Raw genomic sequence first — 13,393 nt, 5'->3', positions numbered from 1 at the left:
TGGGTTGCAGGCTCCATCCCCAGTAAGGGGCATGCAGGAAGCAGCCGATCAATGATTCTCTCTCATCATTGATGTTTCTATCTCTCTTTCCCTCTCCCTTCCTCTCTGAAATCAATAAAAATGTATTTAAAAAATAAAAAATAAAACACTGCCTTGGAGAAATCACAAAACATAAAAGATCTGTGAAGACAAAACAGAGTATCACAGATGCAAATACCGAAAAACATCCGATAAGAGACCAAGCACTCTCCACACTGGTCAGTGGTACTCTCCCTCCTTCAGAGGTTAGCAGTGAACTAGGAAGAAGAGCTGGGCCACATCAGCCAGGAAGGAAGTCCACACTGACAGCAGCTCAATGAGGGATGCGACCAACTGCCACCTCAGCTAACTAAGGCCTCCCTCTGATTACACTGACAGACATTAGAGTGATAAAGTGATTCTAAACATATTCCCTATCCTCACTCAAGGAAAACTTTGAGGAAAAATACATAAAAAAGGAAGTGGACACAGTGAAATAAACAGACCAATTCCCTAACTACCCTTTTAAAAACCGCATCTATCAGCAATTTACTTAGCATTCTGAAAGTAAAATTTTCCTTACGTGGATTTCTAACTTCAAGCCAACAAGGTCCTTTGATCTTTCTGTTCATCAAGAACAGTTCCAAGCTGGATGTGTTAGTCCCAAATACATGAGAAAAAGTTTCTCCTTTCAAATCCTGAGGAAGCTGTGGCATTTCAGACTGAAAAAGGCAAAAAAGAAAAAAATATATTTTTTGCTTAAAACTATTACTTCACATTTTCCAAAGTCTATATTTGAAATAAACAAAAGCCTCTCTACGAAGTACCAGAAGAAACTCCTTTTATATATATGAAATGTAATTTGCCACAAATGAAATCCAAAACAATTCACAGTAGGAAACAAAAACAATTCACAATGACAAAATAATGCATCTTGATGACATCCATTAGAAGAAAAATAGGCCAAGAAGCTCCCCAAAAGAGGATTTCTGTCTAGAACCATACATGCCTTACTGATAAAAAAAAACACACAAAACAAAACAAAAAAACCCCAGCCAAATAAGTACCACTGCATTAGGGGAGTAAAAGCAAGAGAATGGGACTCATTCAAATTGCTTCCATGGTACATTTCATCACCACTGTCAGAAACCTTTCTTAAAAGTTTCCCTTTTCTAACATGTGGGATCAAAACACTATATCAAAGATAAAAAGTGGTTAAGGTCCAGTTAATTAATATCCCATAGCCATGACCTTACCTGTCCTGGGAGCAAGAGCAGCACTACAGTAACAGTACTTACTGATGCTCTCATCTCTCACCTTCCCACTGCTCAGAAGGAACACTTCAACAGACTAATGATGGTAAACTCCATCATGTGGCATTTGTTCCGCTAACAAACAGTTCTGCAGTTTCGATTTATTTATTTAACGATACAGAGAAAAGTAGTACAATTTGTAGTCTATGCATTTACATTTTTATCCATTTTAATTTAATTATTCATTACTGTGAGTCCACCTCCATGAACTGCGGGCTTGAGGAGCTCTGCCAACACTAATTGAAAGCCAATTGAAATTTCAAAAATAGAACAGTGTCATTTTCAACCAAAACCCAGTAATTTTCTGTGTTTGACTCACCGAGTATCTAACTTCCAAGTATTCAGATTTTTCTGGAACATCAGGTATCTCAAAAGCATAGTTCTTTTCTACTATCTGGGTAAGCAAATATTTTAAAATCATTTAGACAAAAACTTCACAAAATAAATTGACAAGCATTACATACACAATGCATGTCCCTGCATTTAATCTAACATCCTTATGGAACACAGAGGTAAATAATGCCAATGTGGCACCTCTTTCCCCTTTCAACTAAGACTAAAACACCCAATAACTAAATGCTAAAAAGACTTCTCTTAGACATTACAGGACTTGAAATATTTGCATTCAAGGTCAATTAACATTAACAATTTTTGTAATGTTAATGCATTAAATAATTTGCTACTCTTCAACAGTAAGCAACCCCATCTTGCTAGAAAAATTAATAATTAGCATTATAATTATAGCTCATATTTACTGAGTGCCTGCTATGTACCAAGTACTGTTTTAATAACCTAATATGAATTAATCGACTTAACCCTTCCAGCAACTCTTGAAATAGCTCTTGTGACGGCCCTGGACTTAGGAAGCGGTAAGGCTAGCACTTAAAAGCACAAGGTGTATTGCCCAGCACCTATGCTCTTCACCATCACACCACACTGTTTTAGAATTTTAGAGACTTGATCCATCAGCCATAATTCAAAGCTCAAATAGTTAAGACCATTAGCCTTATCTTCAGCAACTCAACCCTCCCTTTATTGCAATCACTGTTAATAGCCAGTATGTTAATAACCAGTATGTGGAGTGAGTTACAGCCCCCACGATGATGGCCAAAGGCATCGATATCTCACAAAATCAATATCTCACAGTTGATCAATATGTATCACAGGAGCAGAAGATTTTATTGTATCAGAATAGCATCATAGTCCCTAATTTTTAAAGATAAAACCTCACTTAACCTTCTAAGACAACTTGGCAATAATTAATATAAACAAGATCAGAACCGTTTCTTCTCCATTTGGGAATAAGAGCACAAGATATGCTTCAATTATTGGAAGCAATTACTTTGCTATGAGTAGTCTTTCTATGCAAATTAATGATTATTTTATAAGCAGTATAAAGAGAAGTAAAAATTTTTACAAATACAACAAGGTTTTACATTGCTATCTATGAAATTTCTATTCAATGAATTATAGCCACACAGAGGGCAGTTTGCACAAATAAGATATGCAACAACTATTTGCTAAATCAGGAAATGAACAATCAACTAATAATTAGGGCTGGAAAAATTTATCACCAAATACAAACCTTGGACTTGAACTTCATAATTTTATATTTTGTTGCTATTTTCTCATCAAATTCACTATAAACATCCTTCATTGTAACTGGAGTTCCTGTTTCTTTCCCTGTGTTTAGATCAATTTTCTGCTCTCCCATGGAGAGGAAAGGGGAGAGAGGAAAAAAGAGTATCTGTAAATAAATCTTTCAACCACCAGAAACCCAAGTCTAAATCAATTATCATCTTCCCCCATTTAAACATGTAATAGACCAGTCTTACAAGTGAGTCCAAAGATGCAAACATACCCAAAAATGTACTAAACCCAATGCCCAATTCCTCCCAATGGCATCATAAAAGCAAACCAGAGATAAAGTTGATCCTACAAAATGGGAGAAGTGTTATAAATACTGACCAAGAATCTTCACAGTTCAACTCAGATGGAGAGGAGAGTGTGGATGTTAAGTCCCAATAGAAAAGGAGAGGCAACTGGAAATGACCCTGTTAAATGGCTGTGGATGAAATGATACTGTTGCCTATACAACAAAAGCATGAAAACTGGGCCAAACTCCATGCTACATTTTTATCCATTTTAGCCATACTCTCCCAGCTGTCATTACTATGGAAATGAGAAGTTAAGAGAAAGACAGCATCACATACTAAAACTCAAGAAATGCTATACTCTTTCACACTCTTTCTAACAAGTTGCAAAATAGAGTTTTACTTCATTTCTCTACTTTCCCCAACTTCTAATGGAGCTGCTGCCAAACAGTGGTGACTAGGCAGACAGCAATAAAAAAGCATCAAGGTTGTGGATAATTCATAGCCTTGTGGAATAATAGGGCTGGTGGATGCCTGGCCAGTGTGGTTCAGTGGTTGAGTGTCCACCTATGAACCAGGAGGGCATGGTTCAATTTCTGGGCAGGGTACATGCCCGGGTTGCAGGCTTGATCCCCAGTGGGGGACATGCAGGAGGTAGCTGATGGATGATTCTCTCTCATCACTGATATTTCTATCTCTCTCTCCCTCTCCCTTCCTCTCTCTGTATGTATGTATGTATGTGTGTGTGTGTGTGTATATATATGTATATATATATAATGACAAAGCAATTGTAGTTGAAATTTAAAAAAAAGAAAGAATAGGGCTGGTGGCAGAACACAGAATGCACTTAGGATTAGAAGCTAATCACTAACATTTACCATTTCACGGGGAAGGAAGTATAGAGTTCGTTCAATGTTTTTCACCATGACACAACAGCTCACATAGGTTTCAGCAGATTTGATCCAAACTTTGCCAAACAGAAATACCACACCTAAAGGAATAAGAAGAAAAACATGAAAAAAGAAACATTTCAATTACATCACATTGAATGTAATGTGATGTCCAGTCCCCAAGACCAGTTCCTTTACTCAGTACTTATGCCATATGACAATACCACAATGGTAAAACCTGTGACCACTAGGAGGACAGGGGACAGAGTGATTCTTGGTGTAACGATTTTTTCCAAAAGTAGGGAGACATCTAGGTAAATAGAGACAAACCGTGGTTATTAGGGAGCCATCACAGGCCTCAGTAGACACACTGGGGAACTACTGAGACACCCTAGGTCAGTGTAGAAACCCCTGGAGAATCAGGGAGACATCCTAAGTCAATGTTGGGTAAAAAACACAAAATACATTTTCCCTCGAACCAGGATTCCCCAGGGTAAGAGAAACAAAAAAAGCAAACTTTTGTCCAACAAATCTCATATTTAAACCTCTTGTGAGAACTTTGAGAATGCTAAATTCCTTTTTAGCACTGTACTTACTGATAAAAATTAACATTCATGTGTAAGGATAACTATGTATGGTAGGTACCTCAGTATTTTGCCATATGTAAAACAATTTATCTCACATATCTTATTCCAAATAATAAATGTCTCATAATAGGGTTCAACTACTATCTACTATTTCACCCCTTCGACCTCACAGACTACTTAAGACACCTCGCTAGGTAGTGTTTATAATGTTCCTCTCCTCTACTTCAGTTTAACAAATGGGTTAATAACCAACTCAGCAGACACACTCCTTTTGAGATCCCTCTGTAATATATACTACAAAGTCAAAGAAAGCCTTTCTAGACATCAATTCATTGTTCATGAAAACTGGACATCAAGATAGGACTCCAGAGATTTGTTAGTCAAACTAAGAGATGATGACTGTGCTAAATTCTTGACTCCATGAATAATTAGACAGCAGTAACCAACATAGCTACTCAACACGGCCATTTGTCTGAGACATTAAGAAAATTCTGGCATATATAAAGGCTACTGTACACAAGGCTAATTACTCCAGTTTCACAAGATAGCTCATCAGTGCTTCCTTTTGTCACTCGTTCTAGTAGAAATAAGACCATCTAAGAATTTTCATTTCTGCAGATGATTTAAATTCTTACAAGAGTTGTGTGATTTTCATTTGGGGGGGAAAGAGGCAGGTGGGGGGTAGGGGAAAGGGAAGGGGGGGACTGTGGGGATGATTAAAAGGAAAAAATCTCAGTAGTGCAGAAAATTAAAAGTCATCCTTATAACAGTTAGAGATGAAAAAAACAAAATTCCAAGCAAAGAAAAATAAAGGCCCTAATATTGGATTCAAAGATTCAAATAGCTCATTTTACAGTCAAACTAATATCACACTTCATGCAACACATTTGACACTGTTTATGCCTCATTTGCCACAAAAAGATCATGGTAAACAAAGATCCCATTTCTTCCCCTCCATCCCCCAGTAACTAGCTGAAACCAGGTGCAGTCAGGATTATTCAACCTTTAAAAAGTCGTAATGAAGACAGGATATCTTCCCATATGCAAAGAGTAAGATTCTTTTCATAATTATGGAGCATTCAGCAACAACTGACTTACTTAGAATCTGTAAGAAACTGAGAAACAATAACAGGGTCTTTGGGAGTACTTCGTTTTTATTAGCAGCATTGATTTCACCAAGGCTCAGTGATCATTACCTGCTATCAAGATGAAACTGTTCAACCCTCTGAGATTAAAGGACTTTTTAAAAGCTGTCTTATTTAACCCATTGGCATCGATCACGAGGACACAACTTGAAAAGTAGCACAGAACAGCAGGACTGAGGGTGAGAAGCCCAGAGCTCTGCCACTGAAGAGCTGACCACTTCATTTTCAGAACCTCAGCTTCCTCCTCTATAAGTGAATTACTAGACTAGAAGATCTCTAAGGCATTATCCAGCACTAAAAAATTCCGTTTACCTTAGCATTTGGAAGACAGACCAATAACAGACAAGTACCTCTTTTAATTGCAAAATATTTCTCAAGGGTGGTTGAAAAGGCTTATCCATGACTATGGGTTAGTACCAGGAATTCAACAATGTATTAGTATATAGTATACTATTTATTAGTATACTATGTATTAGTATAAACTGGTTGCTTCGCAAATATACCTGTGCTTCAGTGCCTCAATTTTAACCTCCAATATCTATTACGATACAGACTAGCACTAGCCGATAGAAATGTCAGCACTGCCCGGCCTACGTGGCTCGGTTGGGTGTCATCCAGTACACTGAAAGGATTCCCAGTCAGAGCACATATCCAGGTTGCAGGCTCAATCCCAGGTAGGGGGTGTGCAGGAGGCAGCCAATCAATGTTTCATTTTCACATGTATGTTTCTCTCTCTTTCCCTTCCTCTCTCTCTCAAAATAAAATCAATTAAAAAATAAAAGAAATTTCAGCACTGCCTGGCATTGCTCTGAAAGCTGGAAATAAAAGCCCCAACCCCAGGAGTTCCAATGGCTTTGGGGAAATTGTTCTGTCTGTATCTGTGACATCCATGAATATGGTAGCTACTAGTCACATGTGGCTATTGAGCACCTGAAATGTGGCTAAGAAGCTGAATTTTAATTTTTATTTCATTTTAACTGACTTCAATTTAAAGAGCTACATGTGGCCAGTAGCTATCACAGTGAACAATGTAGCTCAAGACCTTACCCTGTAAAACAATGCTCTGTTTTTTAATAAGAGTATTAACCAGCCCTAGCTGGTTTGGCTCAGTGGATAGAGCATCAGCCTGTGGACTAAAGAGTCCCGGGTTCGATTCCAGTCAAGGGCACATGCCTGGGCTGGGGCTCTCGAACCCCAGTGGGGGACGTGCAGGAGGCAGCCGATCAATGATTCCCTCACATCATTGATGTTTCTATCTCTCTCTCCCTCTCCCTTCCTCCCTGAAATCAATTAAAAATAAATAAATAAATAAATAGTATTAACCAGTAAACAAAAGGTGGAAATAATATGCTCCTTTTCACACAGGAAAAAAGAGGATTGTTGTTCCTTAAGGTTGTAATCCTTGGCAATTGACACTAGCAATCTGATGCTTGATATGTGAATTAACCTGGGGCGGGTGCACCATCTACTTTTGTTCTACCTATTCTTTTTGTTGTGGTTAATCCTCACCTGAGGATACTTTTTGCATTGCTTTTCTCAGAGAGAGAGGGAGGAAACATAGATGTGAGACACATCGACTGGTTGCTTCCTGCACGTGCCCCAACCCCTTGATCGGCAATCAAACCCGCAACCCTTCAGCGCATGGGCTGACGCTCTAAACATTGTAGCAAACCAGCCAGGACTATGCTACCTATTCTTACACTATGCTGCTACAAGGCTTCAAGAGGCAAACTCAGTCTAGTAGCAAATGCAACTCTGGATCTCTGAAACCTTTCCTGTGTATCTGTCTACAGGACTGTCAATCTCTGCAGTTTATTTCCATAATCATTTATTAAACACCTATTATATGCCTGACATCACACTGAAAGCTGGAAATAAAAGGTCCCAGGCCTCCAGGAGTTAAAAGGCTTTGGGGGAAACCAAAACACAGAATCAGATCTTTTCAAAATAATATGACAAATGCTACGATGGAAAAGGGTATGATGCGGTCACAGAGAAAGGGCTCTTGGGGCCAGTCTGGAGGATTAGGAAACTTCCTGGAGATGACACAGGCTGAGTCACATGAGGGCATTCCAGTCAAACACAATGAGTAAGTGGACATGGTATAAAGAGCATCAGGCACAGACAGGGAGCTATTTCTAGGGCACAAAAGTCATGAATTGGCAGGCACCGGAAGCCTTGTTAAGGAACTTGGACTTTTGTAAGCAATTACCACTGTGGATGTTTTTTAATAAGGAAATGACACGGTCAGAGTTACCCTTCTGAACAGTCGCTCTGGCCACAATGTGAGATGAGGGATTAGGAAGATGGTGTGATGTAAGCAAGATGGGATCAGAGGTGGGAATTGTGAGGAGAAAGACACCTCATCTACTTTAGGAGAGAAAACTAATAAGGAAGTGAGGAAAGGGGGGACTCAGGCTGGCTCCCACATTTCTGGTTTTGACTGGACCATTAACCAAGATAGAGAATCAAATCTAACATCAAGCAGATACAGCAAAGCACAGACAGTAGCACTGGGAAGGGCAGGCCCACCATGTGGCACAACTCCAGTAAGTACCACTCACACGGCCATGCTCCAGAGGTCCCATGAAGCACATGTGAAAACGGTGTCCCCTGCAGCCGTACAACGGGACAACCTGGGTTTCCGCACTGGGTGGGAAATATTTGCTCAGTCTCATGTAATCACACCTGCCAGCCTACCTCCCACTGGCAAGTAACGAAGAGGTAGTCAAAGAGGTGAGAGGGTCTAACCAAAGTGACTTGCCCTAGCTAAAGTAGATATGATACCATTTCTAGGACTGCTTAAATCTTTACCTAAGGAACTAATACATGGCAGTTTGCTCCTCAAGTGGCTCTGCAAGAGTTTCTACATATTCGATAAGCTAAAACATATTACTGCTTCTGTTTCCCCTCTGAGAGACCATTAAGGTCTTTCCAGTTAAAGTCAATGCCTGATTATCTTAAAGGTAAATCTGGCCTCCAAGTTCGACAATTAGTACTTACTCTTCTTACTCATTCACTTGCTTCACTGACATCTACACTCCATTTTCATCAGATGCAGCCTCCAGGAAACCATTTTGAAAAATTCAGTTTGCTTCTACCCTCAGATCCAGAAATGGGTCTGAATAAAAGTTAACTCTGTTTAAGGGTGTATTTTCTATTAATCCAACAGATTTTGTCATGCCCAACTCTGCAGTGAAGAAGGGCTCAAAGGAGCACAAAAGGGAACTGGAGAGCCTCCTGGCTTTTGTGAGTCAGAATTAATCGTATCAGCTCATTCAGAGAAGGACCTGGGAATCAATCTTGATCCCTCCTCTCTGTCAACCCTCACATCAATCCATCAACAAGTTCATGTCAAAATACATGTTAAATGCATTCACTTTTCTCTACTACATGCCTGTCCTGCACTGACTGATCTCCAGTGCTTCTACACTTTCCCACTACCCCGTTCCAGCCCCAACACACACACACGCACGCACGCACGCACGCAAATGTGCAAGCGCTATTCTCCACACAAATTGGAGGGTTCCTGTTAAAATGTATGCCCAACCATGAGAACGCCATCCCACCCATCCTGCTGGTACTTAAAATCTTCCACCACCTCCCCATGGCTCTTGAAAGAAGACCTAAACTCCTTAATATGGCTTTTAAGGTTCTTCATTATCTGCCCTAGGCCTTTTTCTCAAACTTCATTTTCTACCAATCTTGTCACTCGGTTACTGTGCTACAACCAATAAGCTGCCTCCTTTACCCCTCCAGGCCTGTGCTTACTGGTTCATCAGGCTGAAATGCTCTTTCTTCAGATCTGCACGTGCCTTCAATCTTAGCCCAATGGTGGTCTCCTTAGACAGGCCTTCCAAGTCCATCCCCCAACTAACTGCCTTTAAACCATTAATCAACTTACCTTATTTATTGCCTATTCCCCCCCACCTGCTCCCACCCCACTAGAATGTAAGTTCTATTAGGATAGAGAATTTGTCCAGCCTGTTCACCCCATCTCAGTGCCTGGCACACAAAACTGTGTTTAATTTGCTGAATAAATGGACAAATTCATGACAATTTCCATTTAAAGTATATTACCTATAACTTCGGATACATCAAAGGTAAACTACAAGTACACATTCCATATATAACTAACTGGTTTTGGGAAAAAGCATCTTTGAGGATTATTCACACCACACAGCTCCTCTCCATTCAGGTGCCTCATGCACCCTTACTATATACGTATGTGAGTGCAGAGCCTGTGCCAATTACAATCACTAACGCATTTAAGGGACAGGCGCTATTCCACGTTAAAGCCATACAGTATGATTACCTGGTTGGTTGTACTGATCTTCATAAGCATCCAGCCAATAAAACTGAAACACTTGTTCCTCATCTGCCCCTTTTACCAGTGGCAGGTGACTGGAATCCACTTGAACTTCCTGGGCTGAGAAACTGCTGTCATCTTCCTGATCGATGTCCCAACAAGAGACATCTGGGAGAAAGCCTTCTCTGCAAAAATGACATTTTCAAAAACTTGTCAAAACCCAACAAAGCAATTGTAGCACTACTTGCCAGAAAAGTCATAATGCTCTTACAAGCAGGGCGTGGTCCCTTTTCCAGGATCTGCCTCAGGTTTCACCACCTCTGCTGGCTCACTCGCTTGGTCCCAGGTCTTAGCAGCCACAGGCTCCACATTCACCTCCTCAGCTTCCATGGGCTCATCGAAGTCACCATCTTCAAAATCTATTGCCCCTGACTCCTTCTTGTCGTGTGTACACACTGCTGCTGGTGCTGGCTCTCCTGTAGGCATCATTGCACATTCCCATCATAAACTGCTGCCGCGGAGCACACAGGCCGACCCTTTTCCCACACTGTATTTGCATCTCGTCAACCTCCAAATCGGGTGTACCTTGTAACTTTGACTGCTATGAATTCAAATCTTTCACACTTAAACTTGCTATCACAAATACCTTCAAAGTCGCCTCCACTTCCTCCTTCCTGGGTCCTCCCATTTTTGGCAGCACTTTGCAACTGCTCCACACTCTTGTACTTCTGCCTGACATCTTACTTACCAGCAAATTCAGCACGTTGAAGAGGAATAGGAGTTAACAGAGGCTCCTTCTTTGAGACAGGGGAAGCAGTTTTTCCTGAAGGAACTACCTGTAAATGTTTTTAAATGTTCATTCAGTTAGACCTGCATACTAAAAATATGCACACTGTCCTGCCCTGACCAGAGATAATGACAGTTCCCATTCATAAAACAATTTTGTGTATTATTAATGTAACAGCTTCAATTATTTTACTTTTACCTAGGTTTACAAAAAAATACTTGTTTCCAGGAGGAAAAGGATTACATTTAGCACAGTTGTAATACCTATAATAAACACATGCTACTTACCACAAAATTTACTACGACAAAAGCAGGGACATGCTATTTTTGTTATACATGAAACTATATGATGAAATGGGAGTCCTAATTTAAAACAAAAATCAAGAACAAATTCAAAGGTATTTTGCTCACATAGAAAAGCAACAAAATAAATTTTAAGCAATAATGTACATGGAGTTTGAAGGTATTTCCACACACTTTACCTTGGGGGTGTGCACAGAGAAAGGATTCAGTGACGTTCCAATGGATCTTTTCTTCTTCGGTATTATTACAGGTGGTGGAGTTATTTGAGGTGTCTAAAAGGAGGGGTAAGACACACTTCATTGCCGTGCTTGGTTTACCACAAGACAGAAAAAGTACATTTCTTTCCCCATTGAAGCCCAATGAGCAAAGCATTTTTCCTTCCCTGTTCCCCCCACGGATCTATGTTCCTGCACTGGGGTTACTATAGCAACACTACCACAGACTCACTGGAAACCCAGAATAGATATTGAATCCACTCCTGACCAATTTTTTCTTTTCAAAACTTAACATACTTTTCCCTTACCCTTCCAGAATATTATATTTAAAAGCTGTCAAGCTGGAACTACATGATGTTAGTATATGTCATTTTAATCAAGGGTCATTTAGAAAGACACACACCTCTAAATGAGAGTTTAGTTTTTTGTGAAACAGCAAATTCCCGGAACAGCTGAGCCTGTCTGAGTTCTATCAGGGACAGCTCACCGACTCTTCCTTTGCCCCCACTGGGAATTCTAGACAAGGATCTCACGCCTAATTGTACAGACTGACAGGCCTCAATCTATTTTGGGAACTGAGTACATTCCCAAAGCTGACTCGTGTGTGTATTCTTACTACCTCAAACACCCCCTCACACAGCTCCATCAACAGGATTGCATAGCTTGTAACAGCTGGAAAGTACTCTCACCTAAAATGGTGAGAAGAAAGCAATCTGAAGGGTTGTTCATTGGTTTGGGGTTGTTTTGGTGGTGGTGATGATGTTGTCGCTGCATTTTTTAAAATTCTGGCAATAGTCTTTTTTGTATAATTATTGAACTATTTCTTCAGCTGATGGCCCCTGCATATTTAATAACTCCCAGAGATTCACTTACCTCAGTGGTCAGATCTTGTAGAATGTCACCTAGCAGATCATCCTTGGACAAATCTATAGCTTTCTGGAAGTTAGAAAGGAAGGTAGAATGAAATAGCCCTGCACTTCCCATTTTCACCCAGAACACGTGTCTATGAAAGGAAGAACCGAACCCCCTCACTGAGTGCTCATCTACTAGTCACAGATATTAACAACCATCTACATATACATCACTCCCAAACCTAGAGCTCCCATCCTCTATTTCCATGATCCTCCTGTTAATCACTGAAATCACTACAGTCAGTTCAGCTTTTTGATTCAATTTTCTTTTCTATCTCCAAGTTCCAAGCACTGAGGTGCCTAAATGCACCTAGAAATCTACGTTCAACTTAGTGATGGAAATTGGGAAAATATTACTCAAATATGTGAGCTCAAATATGGAGAGCACCTATTGTCTGTATAATCAAACACTAAATTATTTTCACAAAAGGAAAGACAAAATATAAGAAAAACATAAAACTCACATCACCAGTTTTCTTCCCAGCACTGGCAATAAACATTGACTTGATATTGTTTGGTTTTGTCACCACAGTCTTCTTTACATTCCTCTTTTCTTTGTTGCGAGTTTTATTATCGTTTCCTGTTGGAATATAAATCATTTAGAAACATGCACTGACAAAAATCAAAATGAAAAAGTCTAGTCACCTGCTCTCTGTATATGAGAATTTGAGAAGAAAAATGTTAAGAATTCAAAATACAAAAACATGAAACTTTATGCAAGGTAGAGAGGGAAGAATTTTTAAAACAGCTGAAATCAGGAAAACTTGGGCTGAATGTTATTTCAAAAACTGATGAAAATGCCAGTAAACATATCTGGATAAGTTACTAAGTGTGACTGTTTAATTGCTATTGTTAGTGTGAATAAAAAGCTTCCTAAAAGGTGGGGGGGGGGTTCTGTTTTACCCATAGAAATAAAAAGATCAAGTTCATCTGGAAGCAGGGGATTAGCCTCGCAGTCCCCATGAGATTGCCTTTTTAGCGCTATACTGAATCTGAAAAGACAACTAAACTTTAAAAAAACAGGATTACCAGTTATGATATT

General features: G+C 39.7%; 1 protein-coding gene across 1 annotated transcript in view; it reads right to left on the bottom strand.

Moving 5' to 3' along the window:
- POLA1 (DNA polymerase alpha 1, catalytic subunit) overlaps window positions 1–13,393 on the bottom strand; it is a 320,208-nt gene that overhangs the window by 289,591 nt on the left and 17,224 nt on the right. Inside the window, exons 5-14 of the mRNA XM_079764678.1 lie at window positions 12,816–12,931; window positions 12,314–12,376; window positions 11,405–11,497; window positions 10,885–10,972; window positions 10,408–10,612; window positions 10,143–10,321; window positions 4,084–4,196; window positions 2,917–3,033; window positions 1,651–1,725; window positions 602–740 (exon numbers count right to left, since the gene is read on the bottom strand). Coding sequence (XP_079620804.1) covers window positions 602–740; window positions 1,651–1,725; window positions 2,917–3,033; window positions 4,084–4,196; window positions 10,143–10,321; window positions 10,408–10,612; window positions 10,885–10,972; window positions 11,405–11,497; window positions 12,314–12,376; window positions 12,816–12,931 — 1,188 coding nt within the window. The remainder of the gene's footprint in view (window positions 1–601; window positions 741–1,650; window positions 1,726–2,916; window positions 3,034–4,083; window positions 4,197–10,142; window positions 10,322–10,407; window positions 10,613–10,884; window positions 10,973–11,404; window positions 11,498–12,313; window positions 12,377–12,815; window positions 12,932–13,393) is intronic.

Source organism: Cnephaeus nilssonii (genome assembly GCF_951640355.1).
Source record: "Cnephaeus nilssonii genome assembly, chromosome: X".
NCBI classification, from domain to species: domain Eukaryota; kingdom Metazoa; phylum Chordata; class Mammalia; order Chiroptera; family Vespertilionidae; genus Cnephaeus; species Cnephaeus nilssonii.
This window is presented reverse-complemented; position numbering and strand designations above follow the sequence as displayed.